Source organism: Danaus plexippus, chromosome 17, assembly GCF_018135715.1.
Source record: "Danaus plexippus chromosome 17, MEX_DaPlex, whole genome shotgun sequence".
Lineage (NCBI taxonomy): Eukaryota > Metazoa > Arthropoda > Insecta > Lepidoptera > Nymphalidae > Danaus > Danaus plexippus.
Window position 1 is genome coordinate 9,260,138 of NC_083548.1, and position 18,557 is coordinate 9,278,694.

Consider the following 18,557-nt stretch of genomic DNA (forward strand, 5'->3'; position numbering starts at 1 on the left):
AAAATCGATTGTTTAAAATCTTTAACCAAGAAAATAGATATTTTGTTTCGTTTTTTTTGCAATGGTGGATTAAAAAAAAACTCTGTTTTAGGATTTTTACTTGGTCTAGGAATAAAGGTCATTTTTGTTATTTTTGAATTCTTACAATAGAATTAAATTTAATCTTAATCGTATTTCTTTGATGCTATTCCAATAAAGTTTTCCTTCGCGAGAAATTGATTGTATCAATTAGTTTAAATGATATAATTGAATGCATTATGTGTGTTATAACATCGGTAGAGGTCCCTTCATCGTGTATAAATACTCATACAGAGTGTGGTCGATGTAGGAATCCTTCTTGTTAACACCAAAACGTTATTATCTTTATTATTAGTTAAAAAAAAGTCACAATAGGAGATCTTAAAACCGATTTATCAAGTAGCTTTTAGGAAAATTTAATTGTAGGGCGGTACATACAATATTTTATTTGAAATGAAGATTTCATTACCCACGTTTCATCTTGAACAAAGCGACCTACCCACTATGCTGAACACCATAGGCTTCTTATTGCGTCTGGTAACTATCAATATCGATGTAAATAACAAAAAACGTAAGTACATTTCGCGTGTACAGTTTTTTATAAAAAATCTCTTAATTCTTGTCACGTCCTTATCAATGTATGATCATTTATTTTTCAGGTATCCCTTTGATTAACTACGTATTAGTAACAATAGGGATCGTTTGTTATTTTTATGTGTATGTGTTCTCTATGTCATGGTTTATTTTCATACGAACCAGGGAAACGCGTGACTACGAGACCGCCACTGTAGTTGTTTCACTTTTGTTGAGTAGCCTGACAACTGTGACGAAAATGATGTTTTTTCTTTTCTGCAGGTTAGTTGTTATGACGTAAAAGAATAATAGATTTATTTTTTTTTAATTCTCAATTTATTCTCTTTCAGGAAACCGTTGCAAAACCTCGTTCAGGAGTATTTGGAATACGATGATAGTATAGGACCCGAAACGTCGTTCCACACTCACTTGCACAAATATTTACCGAAAATAAAGAGGAGGGTGATATCTGTGTGGTCTTCAATCATGTTTCTGTTGCTTCTATACGTATGGATCCCAATTATAAAGCCAGGCAGAAATTTACCAGATAATTCTTATGTTATCTACGGTATTTTATGATTGTATACCTACTACCTGTTTGTATGTTTGTCACCCTATGAGGCAAGTTAGTTAATTTACTACCAGTATAATAAACGCGAAAGTTTTTATTATACGTCGGTATGTTTGTTTTTCAGCTAAACCAAACAGATTAAGTTTTACAAATATAGCTTTAGTGCTGTAATAGTCTTCGTTATTCTTAAATGTATCCAGCTATTTTACAAAGAGAACACAAGTAATTTCTTGATAGTTTAAAACATAACCTTTCTTACATAAAAATATTCTAGGCAATTTAACATATATATACGTATCTTGTTTGTGAAGATAGAACTATTTGTTTCATGGGGTGTTAAACGTTTAAGCTGCATTTTGTTCTGTAAGTTTTATAAATGTATTTTTTGTCAGGTCTCGAGCCGACGTTTGAAACACCGAACTATGAGATCGCTTTGATAACTATAATAATAAGTGTTACCATGGGTGTTTACGCGATGACGTGTTTTCTAACGTTTATTTTAATAATCGCCGGTTATATAGAAGCGCAGATGCGCGCTTTGTCTGATGAAATATTAGAAATTTGGGACGGAGCCATCAAGAATTATGAAAAAGTCGATAGTAAATTTGTTAATATAACAAAGGATAAACAACTGAATACATTCGAAGGACTGTTCAGAGTGACAATGGCTTTGGACTTTATAATTTTAATGATAACCATAGTTGTTGAACTCTTCAAAAGAATTGAGGACACGTACATAGAACTTATATATAGTTTCATACAACTAAACGTCGCTTGTTACATGGGACAGAAGTTGTTGGATGCGTCGGATGAGTTTGAATTCTCCGTCTATGACTGTCAGTGGGAGAAGTTTGACAGGTCCAATATGAGAATGGTGCTGATGATACTTTTGAATGCTCAGAAACCTTTGGTGATAACAGCGGGAAAAATAACCGTTTTGGACTACGTCTGCTTGATATCTGTTATCAAGTCCACTTACACAATCTACACCACACTGCAATCTACTTTAAGTTAAAGTATTTTTTTTTTATTACATATATTAAAATCATAAATTAAATGCACGTCTCATGTTTATGCTCTGTAGTTAAAAGCACTTTTTTAATACATATATCTATGTAAAAGTATTGTTGAGGCTGTTTATATTTAAATAAATAAAATTCGTAGGCACAACAACGAATCGTAATAAATATTGAGTAATGGCTGAAAGAATATTTTATTTAAAAATTTTGTAAGAATGTTTATTGAAAAAATTATTTCCACTTATGAGATGATTTTCACCGTATAAAAAATAAAATGTAGGTAAAACAAATTAAGCACAGAATTTTCGAATGTATAGAATAGATATATGTATAAAAAGTTTTATGTATTTTAAATATGTTTTTATATACGCCAGTTCCAATACTTTGTTATATTATAAAAAAAATATATCAAAACTTTTAATAAAATTATATATAATATGTATTGTTAGAAATAGCATTGAGCGAAATCATTAAACAGGACGAAGTTTTTAATTCAAATTAAATATTATAGTTACTACATTATGTATCAGACAAAAAAAATGTGAATGCTTGTAAAGATAGTTTGTTTTAGTCAGCAAATAATTTTAATTTTTAATAAAGTTACACTTTACGATACAGATGCTCGTCTTCGAACTGAATCATTGATTTTTTTTCGTGTTCATCAGATTATCATATATATTAAAATCAATTTGACATACACAGGAAAGTAAGTACACGTTTCTTAAATATTTTTTTATTAATATTATTTACAAATCTAATCACATCCGTCTTTTAACTAAAATTATATTATTATTTTAGAAAACGTTTTTTTTTTCTATTTATAACTAAACATCACATTCTCCGTTAACGCAAAAAATTATTTTAACGCTCTTTATATTCATGAAAGAGATTAGTTCTGTATTATAATTTTAAGACATTGCACAATAAGGCTAGATTCAATTAAACGGAGTTTCTTGGGTGTTTGAAGAAGTATTTATATGGAAAGTCATGTATTTCGATAGTGACTAAGTTAATAAAATTAAAGTGGAATAATTTTATTCACTCATTTTTCTCTCGTTCACACTCTATATCCAGTTTATTGTGGTTAGAAACGCAGCCTTAAAAGAATATATTTTTCCGGACCAATTGAGATCTTAACTTCAACATACATAGTGAATATATTATAACAAAACGTCTTTAAATTTTTTTCATTTACTTCAAAATCTCTAAGTGAATTGAAACAAAATAACGTTTATATACAAATGTTTATAAAAAGAAATAGTATAATATCTTTGTTATATAAAAGACTTCAACGTCATTCTGTTTCAATATCTACGTAATATTTATTAATATTATTCTATGGAATGTATTTATTTACATAAGTTACACGCAAAAGGTAACTATACATTCTACTTTATAATTGTTCGAAGGCACATCTTTTATTGAGTTCTAATAAAACTGTCGCTACTTTAAACTAAAAAGATTCTCATTATAAAACTATTGACAAAGAAATGTTTATTTACAGATATTTGGTTAGAATCACAATAAAGTATGAAAAAATAATTTGTAATCTACACTCTGGTGAACCGTTCCATATTTTTCTACGTGTCTATTACGACTATATTTGGTGGTCGCTATGGGTCCATACAATATTAAAATGCTTATAATCTGAACGTGATCTATTGTTTAAATTATATTTTTATATATGCTGAATGTTTTGGTATATCCTAAAGTTAGTGTTATTATAACACTCCACAGCTTTTGCACGAAAACCTGCATAAGTCTATGAAAATATGTGGTACCCTGGGGCTCATCAGCCGCGGTTCGGGCCCAGCCGCTCAGTTCTCGGGCGCCACTCGCGGCGACGAGAGCCGCGGTGAGCGCATCGGCGAGCGGCGAGCTGCGGGCTACTTCAGTCTCTTGAAGCCCGCCCCGTCGTGGCCGAGTTTTAGTTCTTCATATAAGGAAGGATCCACCTCCCGCTGTGGGATGGTGCTGCCAGGCGTCTGGGTCTCTTGTCTCCATGCTGTGCTCGTAGATATACCATTGCCAATGACGTTCATATTGTCGTTGGTAATCCCGTTAGGTACGTTACCCTGTTAAAATATTGGGTAAGTGTTATACTGCGACGTAAATACTAAAAATCATTTTGTTGTAATAATAGAACTAAAAGTATTTGAGTACTCACATTGACAACGCTATCAGGGTTTGGTTCTCTGAGGTAGCTTGGGTTTTCGAAGGCAACTCCTCCTTGGGCCTTTAGTCTAAGATTCTATAAAAATATATATTAGTTGTTTAGTTTTGTTAACCTTTATATAGGAATAATAAAATACAATTGCGTATTACTATTAGTTACCTTTCTATGTCTGTAATAAAGTCCAGCGGCTAATAATATGGCAACTACTAGAATACAAGCCACCGCTACTCCCACTGCGGAGGCTGTTCCAGAAGTCGACACTTTAGAAGCTGATGCCCCCGTCTCCTGACCAGCAGTCGTAAACATGATGGACTGGCTGAGAGATGATGTACCTAATAAAATTAAAGGAATATAAAAAATGTTAAGCAACAGAAAATGAGAGTAATCGCTCGTAGCTTTCCAACGAATTTCCTGGTACTCCATGGTCTTACATATAAATATAAATAAGCGTGCCAAATTCAAATATTTCTTTAAAATTATTTAGTAATTGAAGTGGTAATAATTTTTATTTTAGAAGCACTCAGGTCTAGATGGTAAGAATTCATGTAAGGTATAGGTTCAACTGACCCGCATCATTGGCAGCTTTCACCACGCATTCGTAACGCACATCATCCTGTAGACCGGTCAGTACCACGCTGGTTTCACTTGTGTCCAACTTCTCAGGGACTTTGGCACCATACGCTCGCCAGAAAACACGATAAAGATACACGGTTTGCGGATTCTTTAGGGGCGGCTCCCAGCTGGAAAAAAAAATAATATTATGGAATTAGACAACAATAAATTTTGATATAATCAATATTATACTGGAATCAATTTGTAGTATGACAAAAAATATTTTAAATAGACAAAGTAAAAGAAACTTTAATGAAAGAGATACGAATTTCCTTTGAGCAACCTAAAAGAATGAAACTAGTATTATTCGGATTTACTACGCGAATTTTATTATTTAAAAACTACATAATCCCGACGTTTCGGTTACTTTGCAGACACCTCGTCTGCCCGTGATCACGGTTGCTGCAAAGTAACCGAAACGTCGGGATTATGTAGTTTTTAAATAATAAAATCCGCGTAGTAAATCCGAATAACACTAGTTTCATTTAAATGAATACTCGCGAAAATCTTAGATCTCATAACCTAAAAGAAACTAACCTTAGCAACACAGTATTTGGTGTAGGGGCAGCATGTGCTTTTAAGTTTCTTGGTGGACCTGGTAGTTTAGCACCAGAGTCTCTAAAGCAGGCCAATGCTCGTCTTGCATGTTGGAGAGCGCAAGTCTTGGAAACGGAACCGCCGCGACAAAGTTCCAGGCAGTTCCGAGGAACGCCCCAGGAAGCACAACAACTACGGTGATCTGCAGACATATTAAATAAGATTTAATTATAATTTTCTCAGTATCAGTACATAAAGTGCCTGAAAAATGCGTGATACGTGTGTACTTCTAATAACTTGTCTATTTTTTTGTACTACGTAGTAGGATATCGGCAATCGGAAATGTTGCATCATACCTGATCCATCAGCAGCACATTTCATGAGTTTATCAAAATCGTTCATGCACTCAGGACGGTCCATGATGTTGTCCATGTCCAAGTGAAAAGTGCACGCGTCGATACATGACGAAGACACGTTCATCTGGTGATGGGTTTGAATATTCCATTGATGTTCACAAAAACGTATATGAGATGTATTATTTATTGTCATTTATGTTTCAGTGCGATGTATTAAAAAGTTATTTTTTTTATCCTACATTAATATCTTTAAGTTGAATATTATAAGTTCATACCCATTTTTGACTCTCGTTATCTATAAATCCAACTCGTATCTTTAGTTTTATTAAATATAACTCTCAATATGAAACGTTAAAGTATTAGATTCCCAAAATAATTTACTTTATTCTCTAGAATAAATATGTTTTATCGTTGTAGAGAACCTTGGTGTCAGGTCCAATCAAACCAAATTCAAGATCGGAGTCACAGGGATTTGTATTGAGTGAGAGTTAATTATAATAAATAAATTGAGTTGTAGCTCATTCAAAAAAAGAATCAAATTTGTTCGATAGAAATTTTGTATATTCTGTTACTGGATCATGAAATTGGAAAAATATTTTTATGTAGAAGGAATAATGAAATGTTGCTTTATGTATTCGATCGAATAAGCTGTTATTTTTGTCCATAGTCTTTAATTCCATGCATATTCCGATATAATTCGTTAATGCTTTGAAAAAACATCTACCAGGTTTTTGTAATGAATGTAGTTCATTAATGTTTTTTTATATATGTACATATGTTATGTTTACCTGTGTGCAGCATTCCGTGACGTTGTGATGTGGGCCGGTTGCTCGCAGTCGCACCGACACAGGGCGTAATGTTTTGCCAAATGCATTTTCCGCGTGACAAAAGTAATCTCCTTCATTAGTTTCCGTTATCTTCTTTATTATTAATCGCATCGTGTATTTTGTTTTCTCCTGCAATATTTTATAACTCGGTTATTTTCATTGTTTTCCATTTAATTGCAAAACTTTATTGTTTATTTGTATAAGGTCAAGTGATATATTAGTTTTCAGATAAAATCAAGTGTTCATCTTCACTCCGCAAGATTAAAAGATAAAATTATTAAAAGATTCATGAATAGAAATGAGCTAAAAGATAAATCAAATTTCCATAATATTAAAAGGCGAGGAAAATGTTAAGAGATTTACATAGTTATTAAAAAGACTTTTTGTTGTCGTTTCCTAGCATATTCTTATTTCTTAAAGTACTTGGTCCAATTAAATAAATAAATTTCATAAGTTTTTAGAAATTGTTCCCATAGCTTTGTCTAATGCACTTAGTGTGCAAAGTTATATGTATAATTGACATTACTGTTTGAATTAGAACTTTTATTTTAAAAGTGACAAAATTTATTTTGAGATCATATTTGTATGAAATACTAACAAAATATTCAAGTTTATGTTTTGAAAGAACCCGACCTCTAAGATATCAATAGACCGTTCTGTGACATGAGTGAGTCTGGCGTGCGAAGTAAAAGTAGCCTTAACAATAGAATGTCAATTGGTCTCAAGATTTTGCTTTGTAAGCTCTAGTATTGTATGTATTGTCCCTGAATTTGCGATGTCATTTTTGACGTAGTTTCTGTTGAAGTTCATCTCATCTAAAGGTCAGAGTATATCATCAATTCAAAGCGAAATAATAAAAATATTACGTCTTTTATCCGCGTGGAAGACCGAGTGTGTGCAACATTTTTATGTTATGTATTTCGGTTTAGATTAAATTTGATGTTTCGGATTAAACCGTCTTTTTCTGTTTTTTTTCTTTGTCGTCCTCTATACACGATATTTGATGTATAGCTATTGGGCATCTAAGGATTTAGGTGCCAGAGTCACTTTGCAAAGATACTTCATATTTTTTCTCACATATCTTCCATGTACAGAAAACGATCCTTTACATTTTTATTACATGTATAGATATAGAAATTATGAAACTGTTGGTTTTACGAAATTATAAAATTAAACAATAATTAAACTCGTGAGTCGTAAGTTTAGCATTGCTCCAATCATTATTGATTAGTCTACCTCTGGATCTGCAAGTAGTTGTATCGTGTAATTTGGTCCGTCAATGACTGGTGTTCTTCCATTAGGGTCCCTCCAGAAAGCGATGGTGGGTTTGGGGAGCGCTTCCACACGACATTCCAGTATAACAGAGTCACCCGCCGCAGCCATGGTAATGCCTGACGCTTGGATGGTAGGTATGTCTGGGGGAATACTCATTTGTATTAATTATAGTACTTATGTTGTTTTAACTTCAATGATTTTGAACCAATTTGAAGAATTGACTCACGTGATATATTGATTTTACGAGACGCCTGCATGGGGGTGCCGTATCCGTTATCCGCGTAACATGATATCAGTTCCATATCTCTCGTGACGTTGTGGACGACTGTTACCATGTGACGGGTTACTTCTTGACGGACGAGGTGACCTTGTGAAGGGTAAGGAATTGAGTACAAAATTATACATATAATAAAACATATATTATTATTGTTTAATATTATTGTAAAAATATGTAGATACATCAAGATGTACTTCAAGAAGTAGCAGAAAGAATTTAAATTAAAAAATAATTTGCAGGTAGATTTCTAAAAATAAAATATTTCAATATGAATAATATAGGATCTTATTAACTGTGAAATTATTAAAGTATTAAAATGTTATGAAGTAATAAGCCAATTTTTAGTTTAAAACAAACCACTTACCAGAAATGTATAACGATATGGTGGGGGTTGGGGTTCCCATGGCAATACAAAGAATAGTCATGCTAGATCCTTCGACTACAAGGTTAACCGGGTTGATTGTCGGGGGCTGTAAGAAAAGACGATAATATGCACCGAGATACTTAATTTTAAAGCAATTAAAAATAATTGCTAGAAATTTTACCAATTTTATTAAAATCCTTAATTCATTTGTAACTTGCTCCTCAACTAAAATTATGTTATTAATAAATTTTAGGATACATTTATTTATCACTTGATTTGAATATATGGCCAATCAGTTTTATTAAATATGCATAAAATAACAAAAGTATTGCCATTCTAGCAGTCATCATTACCTCAACGAAAGCGGGGTAAGCTGGATCAGTCCATGCTAGTAAAGTTTCGGAGGGCGGTGAACTACCAGCTCCGGCAGTCGCAACTACCCAGGCTACATACTGGGTGTTTGGAGACAACTTTTCCAGCGTATGGCCAGTCACTGATGTAGTGATCTTAGTTGTGTTGGATTGGCTTGCCGGCGTTTTAACGTACAATCTAAGAATATAGTAATTATTGACGAATAAACAAAAATTTGCCAACCTTTTTTTGAATGCTATTATAGGAATAATATAAGTGATTATAGCATGATATTTTATTTGTATTTTAAATAAATACTCACGTATAAGATATTTTTTCATCGGGTAGGGAGAATTGTGGAGGTTGCCAGCTCAGGGCCAGCCATGTGGCTGAGTGAGACGCAACAGAGAGTGAGTGAGGAGGAGATGGAATACCGGATACCTCTTTGTTCTCTGCGTCTGTTTATTATTATAAAATATAAGAATAGTTAATAAAGTCATTAAGTTGGTATGTTAGGAGCAGGAACAATCTCACCACCATTAGTTATGTTGATGAGCAGCATGCTGGATGGGAGAGAGGTTCCATGTTCGTTGACTGCCACCACAAACATGTGGTATGAGCTGTTTACCTCCAAATTTTCGATCCGTGCCATTGTCTCAGTCACATTAATTTTCTGTTGAATTTAGTCGGTTAAAATACTTGACAATTGGCTACAATTATGTCAAAATGGGTACAGCATATGAGCGTATATAACATACGTTGTCCAACTGTAAAGTGTTGTAATAGTAAGGCTGGGTGTTGTTCCCGACTTTCTGCCAATGCACGACATATGAAGTAGCGTTAGCGCCATCAGCTGGTGGTGACCAGTCCAAGAATAGTTTATCTCTTGATATCACTGCGTGTACTTCACGTGGTGGACCAGGTAATGTGCCCGTACCTAAAGATAAAATATTTGTTATTAGTAATTGTAAGGACTAAGTAATAGTAATAACTGTTTGAAATTTCCATATGAATTTATTTACTTTTTCTTTGCTAATAAGAAAGAAGTTATATATTTTACGCAAATAGAGAACAGCTTTCGACTACAGAAGTGTTACTCACCTTCCTCAAAGCACTGCACAACGTTTCCGATGTATGCGACACAGGAGTAAAATAACGATACTTGTGCTGCTCCTGTGCACACAGAGCTGCAGGCACGCGGCACCCCACGTCTAGCACAGCACTTCTCGTGATTTCGACCTGTTTTGAATGACGTTTTAAATAATGTCGTTGAAATAAATATTAAAAAAAAATATTCGTATTAAAAAAATTACAGGGTTCTTGTATAGGGTTTATCAAATCATGACCCTAATTTGATAGACGATAGATATAACACACGTGACTAATTTTATTTTTAATTCCTATTGTAATATGATATTTATTGTAAAAGAAATAGCGCCTACCACCAGCCCCACATCTAACAATCTTGGGGAAGTCCCGATCACAGAGTGGCGCCAGAGAACGCAGATCGGACATGCGTGCGTCGTACGCACACAGCGGCATGCACACGGATGAGACGCCCACGTTAGAACAACATGCAGTCACGTTGTAAGCAAGAGCGTTCTCTTCCTCTTCCTCTATTACCTGGTTTTGATATATTTTATGATAATATGTTTGATGGACGTTATAATTATTTTTATGTGTTAAATAAAACAAATGATAAAAAATAAGTATTGCACTACAGTTAGATTATTAACACTTTTAATAGTTGATTTGTTTAGTACCATAATATGTGTGATGTACCTGACTCTGAGTCCTGAATATAAGTCGAGGCGATGATTCTCCAACACCGTGCTCATTCACTGCTTCTACATAGATCTCGTAATCAGTGTTTGATTCTAAATTTTCAAGAATGTACGGAGACTGTACCTATTATGAAAAGAACGTGTTAAATATGCGGACCATTTTAAAAGGAAAAATAATAGCAATGATTTTAAATGTATTTTATAGACACATGTGGCACAGCTACGCAATAATTTTATATTATTTAGTTAAGACGATTGTTATAACTAACTTTATCCAATGTCCTATAATCTTCTTCAGACTGTAGAGATTTGAAATGCAAGTGGTAATACTGGACGGTGTCGGCTAGTACTGCAGGTGGTGCCCAATGCACTACAGCGTAGTCTGTGTCTATGTTAGTCAGGTGAAGGCGGGATGGCGGACCTGGTAGTACTCCGTAGCCTTGTAAAAGACAATTTGTGTACGCAGTCATGTAACGAAGACACCTGTGTGCAAATGAAGAATATTGCTTTCAGTGTTTTGTTCCTGTTTATCTGTCTTGCTGTACATAGGTTCTGGTATCAAAAACTGATTACGCTTGACTAGTTCCGTTATGAAATTTATGATATATATATATATATATATATATATATATATATATATATATATATATATATATATATATGTATATGTATATGTATATGTATATGTATATGTCGCGCCGACAGCCTTCTCGTATCGAAAATATTCCTTTTCGTGTTTTCGTTCATTATAATTGTTTTCAAATTACCCACTTCACCGATGTTAATAATTTTATTAATACATCAGGTGATTAGTTTTTTCCAAGTACCCACAATTGTAATACAGAATTTACCATATAAAAGTCAAAGCATAATCGTACTGAATTCATTCTACATTGGTCGCTCTTAGGAGCCACAGTGGTAGAATCTCCGCTATACAATTCTTGACATTCATGGTAAGAATTTGTTAGCAATAAACAAGTATCATTTTGAGTAAAGACTATCTTTGCTTCAAAATGGAAGCCTGTCCATCGTCATCGGTACTTAACGCCCAGACTCGAAAGCCTTTTAAAGGACTAGGGTCTTGGCCAAGGTTCCACGAGGATCCCCTCGCTCTCACATCAGAAGCAGGGACGTCTTACGCCACACTTTCAACCGCCGGATCGTCTACATGAAATCGCATGGTTCAACATACAACTCCGCACGTTTTTGAAGACTCGAGAACCGTTGCACCACAATTTTTGAGATGAAGACGTTGGGGCATCTTGTTTCCTATTGAGGAACCAGAATCTTTGAACGAGTAGGAAGTTCGGATGAAAGTAATTTCCTTTCTTCAAGAAGTTCGAAACATATGGCGAAGAGTTACCAACGACAAATTAAGTCAAAAAAAATGCCGTTTGTGGAAGCTGCTATTGAAAATGCAGGTGACAAAAATTAAGAACGTAAGTACTCATTCCGTACCTAAACTGATTTTGTAGCTGCCATTGCAAGATTAAAAAGTCGAGTTAACGATGGTTATCACAAGAAACCTCCCGTTTCACTTCAAACTATTATTAGATCTTATCATTATATCATCGGATCGGGCTTATTTTGCTATAGATGCAAACAACGTCACCCTTAGGATGCTACTGCAACAGTAATGTCAATTACTAAAGTTATTTCCTCGCAATAAGTGAACATAGCAGTCCTACATTCACCACTATGGTAAAATAAGTTCAAAATTTATCTCTTACTGCCCTTTTTGATAGTGGTACTGGTTGTGCCGTTATTAGAGCATCTTTAAAAAAAAAAAAAAATCCTTGGTCGTCATTTACTAACGAACTAGATGGAGTCGGTTCGGTTCTGGTCATATTCCTTTCGGATAATACTATAATCGGTTTATTTATGTTTTGTCAGCTCATGACCTTTCTGTTGAGATGTTCTTGGGAACAAATTTAAAAAAAAAAAAAAAAACCGGCCTCACAATTATTGTTACATATGGGGTTGGTATTTGTTTCGTTCTTAAAAATGATCCATTTAAAAACTTCAACGTAGTCATTCATAAATGTTGATATTGATTCAGACTTATAGACGTAATAAAAATAGTTAATACCTTAGACGAAAATAAATCATCTGCTTGCTCTTTTTGGACATATGTTCGCCGATGGCTTCGGTAGTTTTTCGATTAATATTGAGTGCTCTTTCTTCTAAAAAGTGTGTTGAATAACTCTGTAACGTAATTTCAAAAGGAAAAGTGCATCCCAGCATACAAAAAAAAAAAAATCTAGAACCATTAACCAAGAAATACAATTCAAAGGTCTTGCAAGGAGTTTTAGAAAGTCTATTCCCAATTTCTGTATACATCATAACGCCTTAACCAAGAAAAGTATAATTGGAATTCGATTCACGAACAAGAGATGACTCGTAATATGATAATATAATTCCTAACGGCTGAGCCTGTTGTCTCCATATTTTAAGAAAACCCTTCTATAGAAACATATGTCGTGGCAAGCTCTCTTGGTTATAGGGCAGTACTCATTCAAGTCCTAAAACAAAAGACAGCACGCTGTCGGTTATAGGAGAATACGAACTACTGATGCTCTTCTTTCACGTATTCACCGTTGGTGAGATTTCCTTCATAATTTTGATTTTGGTGTTGAATATAAGAAATGTGATAGACTACAGAATGCTGAGTTCAGTCCGAATCTTGTCCATTTTAAAGAATCACTGGTGAATATTATTACCCTCGGGTCATAATATGGATGAAAATGTTTAAGTTTGTCAGTATCAAGACAACTCCGATTGCTTTCCATACCAAATCACTCTTCGGCATTTGAAGTCATCCGCGTGTACGTTGCTAGTAAACTTGGTATACCAAAAGAAATATAATCGTTGACAGGGGTAGTAAGTTGTTAGGAGAGGTTAAAACTTTCTGTGATCGTTTTGGAATTAGTATTTACTCCGTATAGCCAGGTATTAGCCGAGCAAATGGATCAGTAAAGTGCTTCAATCCATCTTGAAAAATTGTTTCGTGTTGATCAAGAAATTGGTAACTTCTGAATGGCATATTGCATTGGACTTTAGCTAACGTTAAAATTTTACAAGTCATAAAACATTAGCATTTCTCCATTAACTTTACTGACACGACGTCATCATTGCTCCATTATCATCACTGCTCCATTAGAATATCTAAATTTTATAAACATAGATGGGAATATAACATTAGACCTAGGTCTTGGCGAACCCTAAGAGATTTAATAATAACCGTTATTTTTCTAAGCATGTTACAGGAAGAGGAAAACCACGAAAATTTGCAAAAAGCAACTAACCCACACGAACGGATGGCAGTGTCGCAGATTGATGAGTTTGATGACAACAAGCTTACGAATACCAACTGAAACAACATCTACTAAATTCTCCAAAACTTTACAGGTTCTCTGACACGTACAGGATATGCGCATCTGAATCTACAAACTTCTACAAAACGATGGCATGACACGTGTAGTGTATGCACATCACATCTACAAAATTCTACAAAACGATGGCATGACACGTGTAGTGTATGCACATCACATCTACAAAATTCTACAAACCGATGTCATGACACATAGTGCATGCACATCACATCTACAAAATTCTACAAACCGATGGCATGACACGTGTAGTGTATGCACATCACACCTACAAGATTCTACAAACCGATGTCATGACACATAGTGCATGCACATCACATCTACAAAATTCTACAAACCGATGGCATGACACGTGTAGTGTATGCACATCACACCTACAAGATTCTACAAACCGATGTCATGACACGTAGTGCATGCACATCATATCTACAAAATTCTACAAACCGATAGCATGACACGTGTAGTGTATGCACATCACATCTACAAAATTCTACAAACTGATGTCATGACACATAGTGCATGCACATCACATCTACAAAATTCTACAAACCGATGGCATGACACGTGTAGTGTATGCACATCACACCTACAAGATTCTACAAACCGATAGCATGACACGTGTAGTGTATGCACATATAGACCTCTCCAAAATTCTAGTCGCATCCTTACATCGAAAATCGAAAGAAATTTCTAGAAATATTTAGATTTGATTTCGAAGTCACAATATATTATGAGAACTAGACGTTGGCGCTGAGCACGCACCAACCGTCAGTATGGCCGTGTCGCGCCGACAGCCTTCTCGTATCGAAAATATTCCTTTTCGTGTTTTCGTTCATTATAATTGTTTTCAAATTACCCACTTCACCGATGTTAATAATTTTATTAATACATCAGGTGATTAGTTTTTTCCAAGTACCCACAATTGTAATACAGAATTTACCATATAAAAGTCAAAGCATAATCGTACTGAATTCATTCTACATTGGTCGCTCTTAGGAGCCACAGTGGTAGAATCTCCGCTATACAATTCTTGACATTCATGGTAAGAATTTGTTAGCAATAAACAAGTATCATTTTGAGTAAAGACTATCTTTGCTTCAAAATGGAAGCCTGTCCATCGTCATCGGTACTTAACGCCCAGACTCGAAAGCCTTTTAAAGGACTAGGGTCTTGGCCAAGGTTCCACGAGGATCCCCTCGCTCTCACATATATGTATATGTATATGTATATGTATATGTATATGTATATGTATATGTATATGTATATGTATATGTATATGTATATGTATATGTATATGTATATGTATATGTATATGTATATGTATATGTATATGTATATGTATATGTATATGTATATGTATATGTATATGTATATGTATATGTATATGTATATGTATATGTATATGTATATGTATATGTATATGTATATGTATATACTTATGATATTTGGAAATTTTGACAAGATGTCTAATACTAAAAATGTTGCTGGTTAAGAGGATGTTATTATCTTGTTATGTGTGTTGTTAGAAAATATTGTTAAATATTTTTGTTAGCAGTGTATTTAGTAAAATTTGAATAAAGTTATGAGCATAAATCAAAAACTTACTACTTTTTACGGGGATAATATAATTATAAAACTTCTCGTAAATTTCCTTGCACTTACTTAAAGTGATTGAAATCCAACGTTGTGATATTTCCACTGCACAACGGAAGGCAAGTGTCTGGTAGTCCTCTAGCTCGACAACAAGGCGAATGGTCCATGCCGTTGGCGAGACATCCGAAAGTTATGGCGGCCCAAGGAGCGCAGATCATGAGATCTGTGACCTGCAACTGGTGGTTAGAACCGACGAACTGGATGATTGGTGAGTTAGTCACAAATGCTATACAATCTGTAGGTGCTTGTGTGCTCAGAGGAATATTTTTCATTGGAACCGATGTAATGAATTCTCGATACCTACTAACTGACAGTGCATTTTGATTAATGAATTTTGAATTGCAATTAGTCACTTTGTGCTTATGAATTTTGATACGATGAAAACCTTTTAATGGTATTTTACAGATATATAAATAAATACATGATTTTTATTTTAAAGGCCTTCAATGAACAAATATAGTGAAAATAAAACAAACACACACACACCCGACATAAAATATGATTTTGCAACCAACTATTTCATATTACAATGATGCTGAATTTAAAAACAAAATCAATATTATTTTGTGATATGATTGCGATCTTTTGAATACAAAACAATATAAAACATTTGCCTACATAATTCGTTTTAACCTTACCGCAATCTCATAAGTTTTGGTTGGATCACAAAGTTTGTCCACGCATCCATAATGTATGATACCGGCTTTAACGCAACAACCTTTAACATCGGGCAGTTTTGGGGCTGCGGCTACTCCTGTGTTCCTCATCTTACCGGGTGTGAGGGTTAACGATCTAAAATGTTTCGTTTTTCAAACTTTACATTTACAAAACGTCTATTTTTCTTCCGTTGTTTTTCTTATAAATTTATTTGACTTATATATTTAAACTAAAACGTGTTACAATTTCTTACCTAATCCCATAGCTAGGTAAACTCGAACCGTGGATGTTATATGACGTCACTGTAATCTCATACATCGTAAAGGGTAGCAGGTCATTTATAACCAGAAAAGTTTTGTTTGATGGTACTTTGAAATTTTTTGTATTAGTTTTGCCGCTTATATTCTTTAGAGAACTCTCGGAGGGATCTATTAAATGGGCATCAAAGGATCGCAAGGTTGTCACATTTACGATATATTCAGTGACAGATTCTGTGTTTTCTGTTGGTGGGTTCCATGAGACATTTAGTTGTTTTTCATTTAGAGGCTCCACTTCTACGTCTTCGGGTTGACTTGGCAGGAGTTCTACAAAAAATGCGCTGAAGTTATTGCCCTCACAAATATATGTATGTGAATCTGAACGAGATGACTTACCTATGCCCTCAACGATGCAAGCTAAAGTTTTGTCCATCGAAGCAGCACAGGAGTAGTGAGTTTTAATATTATCTGTTACCGGAGAGTACTCTCCTCTGCACACGTCTTGGCATATATCAGGAATATGCTCTTGGACACAGCATGGTACATGATTACGGCCATCCGCCATGCATCTATGGAACATAGTTACAATATTTCAACCCTGTCCGCAATTTGATTATACTTCAGTAAATTCGATGTTCTATTAATATTGATTTAATTAATGTGTAAAGATTATTTTTTTTGTGGTTTGATAATGAAAATGTAAAGAATAATAATAACATAACTTTATATTCAATAGGCAACCAAATTAAATATTGTTAAGTAAATATTATATAAACAAATTCCATTTGGATATAATTTATTTATATAGTTCAACGCTACACTGGGAGGAAAGACTTATAATTTTTGCATTGCAGCTTAGGGGACATGTAACAAAATACCCGCGTAAATAAAGGTTAAATAACAGTTCTTGTTGGTCAATAAACTCACTTTACAATTGACGGGAAATCAGTTTGACACGCTTCTGGATCTTGTCCAGGCCCATCCAGAATAGACTGTATACTGCAGTAGCCCAAACAGCTTTTTGTCACGTTCGCGGATAAACAACAATCAGTATAGTTATGAGAGAACGCTATTGATGATAGTGTAGGTACGTTAGCGGAGTAGCTATCAGTGGTATTTTGATTCTCTGGTGGAGTTAGCCCTCTCGAAATTACTAAAAATAAAATAAGTTAAAATATTAAAACGATGCGCTGTTGTATTTAAAGTACTAAAAAGTTTATTGTAATATAAATTTCGATACAGTTTCATTAATGTGAAGGGTGTTTAAAACAAACTTTAACTTTACGGCGAGAAAATATTTTTGACAGCAACCAATAGTTAACGAAACCATGATCGACACCACCGAGCGGAACAATCAAGAGTTGTTCAAACATTTTATGTTAAGTTCTGAAGGGGTAACCCTAACTTTGGGAATATTACCAGTCAATTTGTGGAAACTTCTGACAGGCGGTTCTGTGTTTAGTTCACACACGTACATTCCGGCATCTGAGGCTTTGACGGTTTTTATGACGAGCGCCCACACGTCCCCGCCCTTTGTGATGCCTGGACCTTGGAGGGGCTCTTCAGCTACAAAATTTAATCTTATTATTCGTATAATATTATTTATTACATTTTTTAAAGAATGGATAGAGAGATACAAAATTATTACACTTCTATAGTATATGCTGATTGAGGAAAATAAACAAACATTAAAAAAAACACATATTCGAAACTAAGTCGAGTATTTTGATTTTTATTTATTATAGAACCTAACATTTTGATTACCAAACATTGTAACCGTTGACCGTCACACTAACATAATTAGTTCCAACTTAAAATATCGTGGTAATTGGTGAAGGAATTACGTAACACTATACCCTTT

At 34.2% G+C, this 18,557-nt stretch overlaps 2 protein-coding genes across 6 annotated transcripts in view; one reads left to right on the forward strand and one right to left on the reverse strand.

Moving 5' to 3' along the window:
• Positions 1–225: 225 nt before the first annotated feature.
• Positions 226–2,177, forward strand: LOC133319321 (uncharacterized). Its single transcript, XM_061523283.1, has 4 exons — positions 226–589; positions 678–873; positions 942–1,159; positions 1,555–2,177. Exons 1-4 carry the CDS (start codon positions 472–474, stop codon positions 2,175–2,177), a joined length of 1,155 nt encoding a protein of 384 aa, XP_061379267.1. The 5' UTR covers positions 226–471.
• Positions 2,178–2,898: 721 nt separating this feature from the next.
• Positions 2,899–18,557, reverse strand: part of LOC116771268 (Ig-like and fibronectin type-III domain-containing protein 2) — an 82,045-nt gene continuing 66,386 nt past the window's right edge. For 2 of the 5 annotated variants that reach the window (XM_061523107.1, XM_061523108.1), the window contains 24 exons: positions 18,116–18,262; positions 17,624–17,849; positions 17,093–17,265; positions 16,693–17,023; positions 16,421–16,574; positions 15,792–15,958; positions 11,010–11,223; positions 10,739–10,864; positions 10,399–10,579; positions 10,058–10,195; positions 9,715–9,893; positions 9,491–9,629; positions 9,279–9,414; positions 8,959–9,154; positions 8,606–8,711; positions 8,191–8,331; positions 7,926–8,104; positions 6,651–6,818; positions 5,863–5,986; positions 5,507–5,708; positions 4,925–5,097; positions 4,517–4,689; positions 4,349–4,432; positions 2,899–4,256 (listed from right to left, as the gene is read on the reverse strand). In XM_061523107.1, coding sequence (XP_061379091.1) covers positions 4,068–4,256; positions 4,349–4,432; positions 4,517–4,689; positions 4,925–5,097; positions 5,507–5,708; positions 5,863–5,986; positions 6,651–6,818; positions 7,926–8,104; positions 8,191–8,331; positions 8,606–8,711; positions 8,959–9,154; positions 9,279–9,414; positions 9,491–9,629; positions 9,715–9,893; positions 10,058–10,195; positions 10,399–10,579; positions 10,739–10,864; positions 11,010–11,223; positions 15,792–15,958; positions 16,421–16,574; positions 16,693–17,023; positions 17,093–17,265; positions 17,624–17,849; positions 18,116–18,262 — 4,046 coding nt within the window. In that variant the 3' untranslated portion in view covers positions 2,899–4,067. The remainder of the gene's footprint in view (positions 4,257–4,348; positions 4,433–4,516; positions 4,690–4,924; positions 5,098–5,506; positions 5,709–5,862; positions 5,987–6,650; positions 6,819–7,925; positions 8,105–8,190; positions 8,332–8,605; positions 8,712–8,958; positions 9,155–9,278; positions 9,415–9,490; positions 9,630–9,714; positions 9,894–10,057; positions 10,196–10,398; positions 10,580–10,738; positions 10,865–11,009; positions 11,224–15,791; positions 15,959–16,420; positions 16,575–16,692; positions 17,024–17,092; positions 17,266–17,623; positions 17,850–18,115; positions 18,263–18,557) is intronic. The other 3 variants (XM_061523111.1, XM_061523110.1, XM_061523109.1) reach the window with 3 other exon arrangements.

What these genes read in the sequence shown, in the direction of transcription:
- LOC133319321 (XM_061523283.1), top strand. Translation starts at nt 472, where the DNA reads ATGAAGATTTCATTACCCACGTTTCATCTTGAACAAAGCGACCTACCC. An exon ending in CGATGTAAATAACAAAAAAC is followed by an intron (nt 590 to 677) that starts GTAAGTACATTT and finishes TTTATTTTTCAG; the next exon opens with GTATCCCTTTGATTAACTAC. An exon ending in TAATTCTTATGTTATCTACG is followed by an intron (nt 1,160 to 1,554) that starts GTATTTTATGAT and finishes ATTTTTTGTCAG; the next exon opens with GTCTCGAGCCGACGTTTGAA.